Source organism: Mus caroli, unplaced genomic scaffold (genome assembly GCF_978045245.1).
Source record: "Mus caroli unplaced genomic scaffold, Mus_caroli_1 scaffold_8, whole genome shotgun sequence".
Taxonomy (NCBI): Eukaryota; Metazoa; Chordata; class Mammalia; order Rodentia; family Muridae; genus Mus; species Mus caroli.
Genome location: NW_028227263.1, coordinates 141,039,236 through 141,049,968, shown reverse-complemented (window position 1 = coordinate 141,049,968; position 10,733 = coordinate 141,039,236). Strand labels below are relative to the sequence as shown.

The following is a 10,733-nucleotide window of genomic DNA, read 5'->3' as shown; positions in this document are numbered from 1 at the left end:
TCTGAGCCTCAGCTTCCCCATATATTCAATAATAAGTCTAAACTTCCCCATGCCTGTGCCTAGGAATGGCTGGTCTCCTCTGGAGACCTTACTTTCCCCTGCTGGGTCACTGGCAAGAATCACAGCTGCTCTCCATCCTTGTTTTAAGATGCGATTTCATGTAGCTCAGGCCGGCCTCCAACTCAATATATTGGAGAAGATAACCTTGAACTTCTGATTCTTCTGTTTCAACCAGCTTTATGCAGTGCTGGGGATCAAACCAAGAGTGCATGTTAGGTAAACCCTGTCCCCATTTTTATACCTAGCAAGCATGCTCCAGTTTTCAGATTCCCCATATGCTCTGCGGGGAAATAGGACATTTTCCTTTCTGTGTCAACATCTGGTCGTCCCCAGTCTCTGTCTCCCCATATGTTCAGTGGAGCACATATACTTTACGGGATCTGGCAACGTCTTCTTTGGGCATTGATTCCCCCCATTTATGAGACGTGAGGATTGTGACCCTGCCAAATCAGAACAGAGATCTGGCCTCTGGACCTCAGTCTCTCCATTTGCTCATCCAACAGAAACACCCCTTCTCTAACCCGCTGGTTTGGCCTAAGCGGAAAGGGGAGGCAGGGTGGAAAGACGACGAGCTGTACATTTCAATTCTTTATGGGGCGCTTGCTAGACTTCACAGTATCTAGCTTTTTACGGGTCACTCAAAGCAAAGGAATGGCTCCTATGGATGGCACGCAGCTGGAAACTGTCCTTTTGCAGTCCTTCTCGTTGGCCAAGCGCCACCCCCACCCTTTGCGCGCTCCCTTTAGAGCTGCAGACTCCAGCCTCGGAACCTTCGTGTGTGGAGCGGGCGTTTCTGAACGGTGCTCTTTCTCAGGGACGCCGTCGCCCCTCGCGCCCCTGCGCCCCCCGACCCGCGTCCCCGGCGCCGCCGGCCCGGAGCTGCCCGGAAGCTCGCTCCTACCGCGGCGCTCGTCAGGGCAAGCCCGGGTCCGTCCGGGACCTCGGCCCCGTTCTCCCCCGGACCCGAGAGGCTGCTGCACCGGGTACGGGGGCCGGGATGGAGGGAGGAGCCTGGCTTGGGCAGGGCGCGAGGCCGGCAGGTCTCTGGGTGTGGGTCGGAGCGGTGAGGCGACGAAAGCGACACTCAGAGCCCGAGAGAGGGGCGTCGGGAGGCCAAAGCTCCTTATGGAAACCAGGGGAGTAGAAAGGCCATAGGGGATATAACGGGACAGGGTGGTTTAGAGGACCAGGGCTGCTAGAGGTTCCCAGACGAGGGGCTATGCATCAAATAACCCGGGAGGTGAAGAGGGACCAGAGATGCCAGCTGTATCTAGAGAGGAGGGGCCAAGGTTAGGGGTAGCTGTGCGGGAACAAGAAACCAGAAGCTCTATGACTGCGAGTTGGAAGATGCTCCAAGGTGGTGGCGGTGATGGAGAGAGAAACCGAAGATGTCAGGATACTTTGTGGGTGGAGACGGTGGTGAATAAAATATAACAAGATGGGGGCGCATATTGGAGGCAGGCAGTTGAGAATGAAGTACAGACGATGGCTTTCCTCGAGTGGAAAGAGAATGGCGAAACCTTTAAGTGCAGAGTGTGGGGATGGCATAAAAGAGCCCTGAATGGAAAGTGGGGAATTGGGTTAGTGGGACTCTGGATAAGTATCTAGGGAGGAAACTTGAGGCGACGACAACTGTGGAGATTGGGGGAGGCTCTGAGGGTATTGAGGGACCTGAGGGGAAGGACTAAACCAGAGATTGAGTAGAGCTCTGAGAAAGAGGAATGGTTAGATGGGAGGAAAATCTCGGAGGCCACTAGTGTCTAGAACGTGAGATTAGAAAGGACCTAAACTGAGAAGGAAAGAAATGGACTTGGAGATTGATTTCGGTGGGTGGAGGTGAGGGAAGGGAATCCGAAGGATGTCTGAGGTTAGGACCCGCCTGAGTCGGTGGAGTGGGGTGTTGCTAAGCCCTGGTGTAGGAGTCCGGGAGATGGGGACTGGAGTCACTTTTTACTTTGTAGGGAGGTAGGTCAGTAGCACAGTCTGGCAGAGAATGGGAACATCTTCCTTTTTAGGATTTTTTTTTTTTTCCTGAAAGGAAGAGAGGATCTTAACTTCTCTTCCCTCCGCCGCTCCCAGCTGCCGCTCCAGATGCTGCTGCTGCCGCCGCGGCCACCCCACCCTCGGTCCTCCTCTCCGGAGGTCATGGACCCACCGCCCCCCAAGACTCCCCCTTTTCCCAAGGCGGAAGGCCCCTCCTCCACTTCTTCCTCGGTGGCGGGGCCGCGGCCACCGCGGCTGGGCCGCCATCTGCTCATCGACGCCAACGGGGTCCCCTACACGTACACGGTGCAGCTGGAGGAGGAACCTCGGGGCCCGCCGCAGCGCGAGGCGACCCCGGGAGAGCCAGGTCCTCGCAAGGGCTATAGCTGCCCAGAGTGCGCTCGTGTCTTTGCGAGCCCTCTGCGGCTGCAGAGCCACCGTGTGTCGCACTCGGACCTCAAGCCCTTTACTTGTGGTGCTTGTGGCAAAGCTTTCAAGCGATCCAGCCACCTGTCGCGGCACCGCGCCACCCACCGTGCGCGCGCTGGTCCACCTCACACCTGCCCGCTCTGTCCACGTCGCTTCCAGGACGCCGCGGAGCTGGCGCAGCACGTGCGCCTGCACTGAGCTCGGCTCTGCCCTCTCCGGATCACCACACAGCGTCATTCCCACACATACCCCAGTTCTCCTGAGGTTACTGCCTTACCCTAGGCCTCAGTTTCCCCACCCATCCCCAAGGAGAAACATCATTTTATCTTTTCTCCTGGCTAGCTGTGTGATGTAGACCAAAGTTGTTGCCCCTCTGGGCTTGGGTGTCAGTTGGAACTGGGCTTCAGTCCGGCTGTGCTGTGTAAGCCTTTGCAAACGTTACGACCTCTCCTGAGTCTTGGTCTTCTACTCTTCCCAAGTATAAGGTTTTCGTGGAAGACAAAAACACCGGCACGGTCTGGATCGCCTCTGTACTTCTAATGCCCACGATCCCTCATTCCTTGCCCAATAAACATTCCGCACTTCATCTCGGGTTCTTACTTGCATGTGGGTTGAGTGTTGGGACAGGGAGATTGAGTTTGGACCATTAGCACATAGGAACCTTGTGCTCGGAGAGCGTTTCCAATCGGAGCTTGTTTTCTGATGCTCAGGCAACCCGCCCTCTCCGTTCTCCCTTGGACCCTCATCTTTCCTTAGATTCCTATTTCCCAAACGCGGTACTGCTAGGTACTGCGGAAACCAAGGTTCCTCGGTCCCTCTGCCGCCTACAGCTGTGGGCGCAACCCGGGGCTGTCCGGGGCCGCCTGGATCCGAGAGGCTGTACTGGATACCAGGCGGGGTAGGAGGGATGGAGAACCTAGCGGCCGCGGAGGGGGCGGGGTCCCAATAGGCAGCTTTTGGAGAACTAGCCTGGTTAATCTCCAAATTTAGAAAGAACTTCGGGTGGGGCGTGTAACGGGAGAACCTAGACATAGCAGATCGACCCATTACTAGACCCGAGCGCGGGACAGTCCTGAAGGGTTACGAGATGTCCTGAAGGATGGCTGCTGGGTGACCTGAAGACAGCACATAGGGGGAAGGGGACTGACTGAGGTCTTGATTGCGCATAGTGGGAAAGCGACTGCGAGAATACAGTGGGTAGTGGAACGCAGAAGACAATAGAGGGACCCCAGGGGCCTTATACGGATAACACAGAGGACCTTGGGCAAAACACATGCCCTAAATAGAGTGCAGGTTCCTCCTTCCCACCCATTCGGCCTCATTTACATTTATGGATGCTGATGCTGCTACCTTCCTGCCCTCAGATCTGGGTGCTTCTCTCTATTGAGGCCATAGAGACCCCTCTCTGTTGGACAGGTGGGTCCACAAACCCTGGACTTTCTTCTATAGGATTTTCCCAGACTTCGTCCTTTTCAGGACCTAACCAGTTTCTTCTCACAGACACTCAGGGTGTCCTCTACACAGTGCTGGTGGTATGAGGAGTCAGGGAGGACAGGGCCGATGGAACTTCGGTTCACAAAAAGAGCTACAACTGTCCGGTGTGCGTTAGGGTCTTCGAGTGTGTGTCTTGCCTCCAGCGTCATCCACTTGGAGGTAAAGCCCTTCAAATGTCAAACCTGTGCGAAGGCATTCAAGCGGGCCAGCCACCGCTCCATTTATACAGGTGGTGGACAGCTCACAGCTGTTTGCTCTGCCCTCGCTCCTTTCCCTTTCGGGATTGGGGCGAGTTGGCTCAGAACAGCTGTGTGCATTCAGGGGTATGTTCCAGTGCCTACCTACTCTGCCTGTGCTGCTTTACCGAGCAGAAGACATTCCAGAAGCATATTCGATGGAAGCATCCCTGCCTCTGGGGACCTCGGGGATCATGGGTCTCCTCCTGAATTTCTCAGACACTGACCTGGGTGGCAGCCTGGCTTTCAGAGCCCTAGACACAAACCCAGCCTTGCCTCGAAGAGTCTCTGAGCTGTCAGCACATCATAGTGCTTTGGAGGTATATGGGAACGAGCCCTCATAGAGAACAGCCCTGCACCTTGAACAGTTGGAATATTTATTATTACGGATTCCTGATAGGAGGAAGGGAAGACGATGCTGTTTGGGGAAACTCTTGCCTGGGAAGTTTTAGTGGGTAGTCAGAAGTCTCTATTTTGACACTGGAAGTAGGGCCCTTATATTGAACACTCAATGCACACCACACCCCATTCTCAATCATTACTTAACATTTTGGGAGACATTTTAGTTTATGCTATCTGGAACAAAGACCTTGACTGGGTAATGGGAAAGTCTGCCTTTTTCCTCTGGGAGTTAGGCCTACTTCAGTTTCCCCAAACCTGCCATTTATTTATTTATAGACAAGGTTGTAATGTAGTTCAGGGTGACACTGGATTTATGATCTTGCCTCCACTTCCAGAATACGGAAACTCTGGGCTTTGTGCATGCTAGGCACCTTACAGACTGTGCAACATTCCTAGCATCTTTGAAAATAAGGTTCTGAACACTGCCCCTTCCCCACCCAAACTACAATCCACATTAATATACTTAAAAAATAGCATCTTAGACCATAAGCGCAGCTTTATACAGTTCACCTGGCTTTATACAGTTCTCTGTGCTTTGAAACACTGATCTAGGGCAGGTGGTTCCCCCTGGACTTGCTGACCCAGGATGCAGTTTATTTGTAAAAATGAACTGCTTAGTCTTGGTTGACACATTCAGTCTTCCTCTGCAAGGATGGTTTAAGCCATGCCTCTTAGAGCTTCAGAACCCCAAAGAGGATGCTGCTTGTGAATCGGAGAGGCAGGTGGAACCTTGCTGTAGGTCTAATAAACATGTCTTCGCTGTTCTTTTTCTCTGATTGTGTGTGTGTGTGCCCTATGCAGATAGCCTCTTAAAGTGTCTTAAAGGCTGTGCATCTACACTGACTGACTTCAAATAATATCAACAGCGCTTGGATCTTAAGCTCCAAGAGTGGTCCGGCTCTGGGCTGAGCCTTTGGTATGTCACACAACTACATCCTCTCAAAGGCTTTTAAGAGTAACTTCCCACTTAACAGGTGAGTAAACTGAGGCCACGGAGGAATGAGGAGCAAGGATTGGAGTGTAGCTGTTCCACAGGTGGCTCCAGTGCGGGCTATTCCTGACCCACACTTTGCGGGGAAGTAACCACCACACAACCCAGCCTCACATCCTGGTCCTCTTATTCCTTTAATTCTTTTCGTGGATGGGGGTGGGTGGGTGGGGGTTATGGTAGGTTGGAGCGTCTAGGACTAAAGGTATGCATGTATTAATCAGCTACTTAGGGATCATTAAAGGGGACTCAAATTTCACTTCAATTTTCCTTATTGCCTCATACCTTCTGACTTTTCTCGGCCCACTGGTCACATAGCCACTCACCCGGAGGACCCCCGGAACCACATCAGCTGTGCAGGATGAGAATTTCATGAGGATCCCTGCCTAGGCTTTGGGAAGGGCGGGGGGGGGGGTTGTGTGTGGGGTGGGGGTTGGAGGGGGGTTGCAAGGGGCTATCGCGCAAGTGCGGTCCCGACCTCCGCGCAAACGGCGGGCCTCACCTGGGCTCCAGGAAGAGGCGCCCCAGGCTCGGCAGGCCTGATTCGGTTAGTGCCCACGTCTCTGCGCTCCGCCATCCAGTTCTCCCCCTCCTCTGCCGCTACGCTCGCTTACTGGTGGGTGGGCGCTTCTCTCCGCGACACTTTGCAGACGCTCCCCTGCGCTGGGCATGGGCGCCGCCACTGCCGTCGGTCCCGGGGCTGGAGTCCGTGCGCGGGTGGGTGAGAGCGGGGCCTCGGCCCCTTGTACCCTGAGCACCTAAAGGCGGGGAACGGTGCCCACGATCGACACCCCCATGCCGGTTGCCCATTCTGGGACCCCTCGCCACGGTCGCCCCCTCCCACTTGTGGGACAAAGGGTGGGGGCGCATCCCCACGCGTGACCTCCCACGCACTGCGCACGCGCCCAGCTCCCACTTCGGGGAGGGGCTTTACTCGCCCACGCGAGTGCGGGAGGAATGGGCGGCTGGGACTGGGGAACGAACGCTTGCAGGATGGACCCCCTACCCCAAGATTGGAAGTTAGGGGTGGTTGTTTCTCCATTTATGGCATTGGGTTCGGAGATGGGCCATGATGAAGGGCTTTCTCATTCAGGCCAGGTGTCCCTGTGGTGTTGACCCCACGAGGAACCAAAGAATTTAAGGGCCGAACCCCTTCACAACCAAGATTCCTCTCGCTGAGCCCCCGCGCTCTGGGTCCATACTTTGGAAGCCTCTGACTCTGTCCAGAAGTATGGATCCTTTCCCCCCTCAGACTGGTGATCCTTCTTGACTCCGGAGGAACAGGTATTCCACCTCTCCAGGGACTGTCTGCTTTTGGTGACCTGCTTCTGTCCAGTGCCCCCAAGGGCTCAGTTGCTGGGTCTGCAGGAAGCCTCCTCGATATGAATGACAGAAACAACCGTTGGCGGACAAGTGAGGCACCTGGGGACCCTTTCTTTTCCCATCCTTAGTCTGACATTCTGGTTCCCTCTGTCCATGGGACAGCTATGGTTGGGGGTGGTCTATAAGGTTCAGGCCACTTCTGGGGTGACCTCTGCTGACCTCTCTGCAGTGAAGGACGAAGAGACCTTTGAGATCTCCATTCCTTTTGAAGAGGCACCCCACTTAGACTCACAAATCTTATACAGTCTGAGTCCCTCTCGGAGAAATGTGGAGGGTGAGCTGAGAAAGGGCATTGGAGGGACTGGAATCAGGTGGGGTACTGCCTCACCCTGGGGCATGACCTCCGTCCCTGCTGTTCTTAGAGCCTTCAGAGGGCACCTCCCCAACTCTGGCCCTGATGAGCAGTGTTAAGGCTCAGCTGCACATGGCACTGGAGAGGAACTCATGGTTGCAGAAGCGCATTGAGGACCTGGAGGAAGAGAGGGACTTCTTGCGGTGTCAGCTGGACAAATTCATTTCCTCTGCCCGGATGGATGCAGGTGGGGGCACACAGTCCCCCAAGACCCGCAGAATTCAACACCCAGTGTTGGTTGGACCTGATGGGGACTTGGCATTTTATCCTTCCACTAAGGCCCATGCCTATTTTAGGGCCTTCCCCAGCCATTTCCTTCTTGATTTCAAAGACTTCTCTCATTTCCTACCTTGTGATGAGACTGCCCTATAACTAACTCATCAGCCTCAAGCACTTGGCACAACTGTCTCCCCAAGTCTGTCTTTCCAGCCCAGGTTCCTCATCTTAGGGGAAATGTCCCTTTGTCAGTAGACCCATTGCAGTCTACTGGATTCCTCAGAGGGGCCCTGCCAGCACACCAGGTTTTCTGAATGATGCAGTCATCATCCATTAGAGGTACCCTGAAATCCCTCCACCCTGCTCTACATTATCATGCCTCATGTTTCTTATTCTTCAAAGGCTATAGGGGTCTCAGTGCCTCTTGTCTCCTAAGCTTCACCTTAGGGTCCTGAGCGGATCCCACTCCCTTGTCTTGCTCTAATCTATAACTAGTAACTGCATGGCGGTGTCACCTCTTCTGACAGGCAGGGTCCTATCTCATTAACCTGTGTTGACTGCCATTCCCAGCACATTCCCCACTCAAGGCTGCTCTTTCCCAGAGCTTTAGCCCTGGTTTCTTGGAGTACTTAGCCTTTATTCAGGCCATAACCCTAACCTCTGTACGTATCCAGCTGAGCTGCTGGCAGGCTTTCTCATTGCTAACCGTGGCAAAAGCTCTAGTGAAGGGTCTAGATTACTGGGGACCTAGCACTGGGATGGGGACATGCATGCCCTCTCTTCCTATCCTGGGTGACTCCCATCTTTCCCTGGTATGACTGGGCAGAGTCTTGATTTCAGTTCTCAGGAGTTCATCCTTCAGTAGATGCTGAGTCTGCGTTGGCTCCCTATCTAGGGGAAGGTAGTTAGCATTTCCCAGTACCCAAACTGACCCCTGACTTCTGTAGGAGTCTGATCTCCAACCCTCCTACCCAGAGGCACGGACTCTTCACTCTGCAGCTCCCCAGGATACACCTCCCCCACAGAAACTCTGCACAGCCACAGATCCTCATCAATCCCCTGGACCTGTTTCAGTCAAGTTCAGAGCCTAGAAAAATGCTCGCACGATTCCCTGAATCCCAGCTGGCTCTATGGCATTCAGTGTAGCTACTCTACTTGGGGACTTCACCCTGTACTCATTCCGAGGACTTGGCCTCCATGTCCATTTTTTCCCCTTCAGGGCAATGATAGGACATTGTGTCACAGTTCATTTTTGTCTCTCTTTAGAGGACTACTCCCGGATGAAGCCTGGATCTCGGAGGGTTGATGGGGACACCAGGGCTGGGGTTGGGGGAGAAGCCTCAGACCCTGAGTCTGCAGCCTCCTCCTTCAGCGGGGTTTCCGAAGAGGGAAGTGCCAGCGAAAGGAAGAGGCAGAAGCAGAAGGGAAGTACTGGCCGGAAGCGATTTGGGAAGACCAAGGCTCGAGAGAGGCAGCGGGGTGAGTGGGGAGTGGGTACATGTGATGGGTGTGTTGAGGGGTTGTGTACCCAGAATCGCAGTGTGAGCTCTATAGTGATGCTCTAACTCTCCATGTACAGAACAATCAGACTCAACTTCATCTCACAGCCCTTTTCGGTCCTGAGTTAATTTTAAATTTCGTTTTACACCAACCAGCAGATTTAGTCCTGTGTCATCAGAAAGGAGGTCTCTGGGCCCATCTCATAGGTGCCTCTCCTTTCTTCTGGTGTCCAGGCCTGCCTTCAATTTCCCTAGTCTATTTCTTGCTCAGGTCTTAACTGTTTTCCATCTTGTTATCCTCTCTCTTCCTGTATGGGGCTCCTCATGTGTCCCCACTTCCATGATTTCTTGCTTGCTTGTTTTCAAATCTGCGTGCCTTTCACCCCTTTTCGTCCTTATGCCTGCCTTCCTGTTTCTACCTGGGTTTCCCCATGTTCCCTTCCCTCATGAGTGTCTTTCCCAGTCCTCCTCTTTCTGCCCTCTTGGTCCTGCAGTGAAGGATGCTGATGGGGTCCTCTGCCGCTACAAGAAGATCCTGGGCACCTTCCAGAAGCTGAAGAGCATGTCCAGAGCTTTCGAGCACCACCGTGTGGACAGGAACACCGTGGCGCTGACCACGCCCATCGCAGAGCTACTCATTGTGGCTCCGGAAAAGCTGGCTGAGGTGGGAGAGTTCGATCCATCCAAGGAGCGCCTGCTAGAGTATTCCCGCCGCTGCTTCCTGGCACTGGACGACGAGACTCTCAAGAAGGTGCAGGCTCTCAAGAAGAGCAAGCTGCTCCTGCCCATCACCTACCGCTTCAAGCGGTGATGCCGCCGCCCTGCACGCCTCCCGCCCAGCAGATTGCTGGTTAGGTCGGGCTTCCCGGGGCACCGCCAGGGCTAGAAGCTGCCCTTCCTGAGCACTGGGCCCTGCTTCTCGGCCGCACACGCTAGGCACCCCATCTCCATTTCACCCCGCAGGGGCTGCCAGCTAGGCCTCCTTAGCCAGGAGTAGCCCATCTGCATCCCATGCAAAGACAGAGCATTATTCTGAGAGTTTAAATTAAAGAGACATGAAAATTTTCAATAAACTGGGCCCCAGGTTTTACTAGGAAGGGAATATGCTGGGAAGGGGTGGCCGTCGCCACGGAGACCGGGACAGGAGCGCTCAGCCAGAAGCCTCTAGGGAGGTTGGGGAGGGTAGGGTGTAATTAGCCCCAGGAGGCAGAGGTGGGAAGCGGAGAAGAAGGAGAAACTGAGGTAAGACGACTTTAAGAAGGCAGCGCCTGGGGCACTGATTCACTGAACGTTTAGCTGAGCCAGCCTGGTGGAGGTACCCGGGGCGCTGGGTAGACTTTTCCGCCTGCCCGCCAGGGGTCAGGAGATCTCTCGGAGGTGTCACATTCGGCGCTTGCGCAGCAGGAGCAGGGGCGGACAATTTAACGCGATTGCCTTGGCAACCGGGAGAGAGCAGTCAGGTTTAACCGTCTTGAAGTTAGTGCCTTGGGGGCCGAGGTCGGCGGTGGGGGAAGGGGTGTGTGGGAGGAGATCGGGCGCACGCGCAATGTGGATTTAGAATGGCGGATCCTCCCGAGCGCTGAGAAAAACGTGCCCCAGACCGCTACGCAGGCGCAGAAACCCCTCTCCAGTCACCGTGCGCAGGCGTCCCAAGCTGCGCTAACAACCTCCGCAGCGGCCTCGAACACCCT

The 10,733-nt window shown here is 54.6% G+C and overlaps 2 protein-coding genes across 7 annotated transcripts; both read left to right on the top strand.

Moving 5' to 3' along the window:
- The first annotated feature begins 861 nt into the window (after positions 1-861).
- LOC110299288 (zinc finger protein 580) lies at positions 862-3,888 on the top strand. Its single transcript, XM_021168954.2, has 3 exons — positions 862-1,043; positions 2,140-3,370; positions 3,837-3,888. Exon 2 carries the CDS (start codon positions 2,152-2,154, stop codon positions 2,668-2,670), a length of 519 nt encoding a protein of 172 aa, XP_021024613.1. The 5' UTR covers positions 862-1,043; positions 2,140-2,151; the 3' UTR covers positions 2,671-3,370; positions 3,837-3,888.
- Positions 3,889-5,341: 1,453 nt separating this feature from the next.
- Positions 5,342-10,118, top strand: Ccdc106 (coiled-coil domain containing 106). Of its 6 annotated transcripts, none has more exons than XM_021166461.3 (6): positions 5,342-5,578; positions 6,845-7,005; positions 7,145-7,249; positions 7,338-7,514; positions 8,810-9,022; positions 9,537-10,118. In XM_021166461.3, the coding sequence occupies exons 1-6, from the start codon at positions 5,523-5,525 to the stop codon at positions 9,851-9,853; spliced, it is 1,029 nt and encodes a 342-aa protein (XP_021022120.1). In that variant the 5' UTR covers positions 5,342-5,522; the 3' UTR covers positions 9,854-10,118. The 6 variants fall into 6 exon arrangements, with proteins under 6 accessions (XP_021022120.1, XP_029335387.1, XP_029335389.1 ...); XM_029479527.2 differs by lacking the exon at positions 5,342-5,578 and adding an exon at positions 6,085-6,139 and having other exon boundaries at positions 6,686-7,005; XM_029479529.2 differs by lacking the exon at positions 5,342-5,578 and adding an exon at positions 6,123-6,139.
- Positions 10,119-10,733: the final 615 nt, after the last annotated feature.

Excerpts from the sequence above, each read along its gene's own strand:
- LOC110299288 (XM_021168954.2), top strand. The coding sequence starts at position 2,152 with ATGCTGCTGCTGCCGCCGCGGCCACCCCACCCTCGGTCCTCCTCTCCG.
- Ccdc106 (XM_021166461.3), top strand. The coding sequence starts at position 5,523 with ATGTCACACAACTACATCCTCTCAAAGGCTTTTAAGAGTAACTTCCCA. Across the intron at positions 5,579-6,844 it reads AGTAACTTCCCACTTAACAG|ACTGGTGATCCTTCTTGACT; the intron begins GTGAGTAAACTG and ends TTCCCCCCTCAG. Across the intron at positions 9,023-9,536 it reads GGCTCGAGAGAGGCAGCGGG|TGAAGGATGCTGATGGGGTC; the intron begins GTGAGTGGGGAG and ends TTGGTCCTGCAG.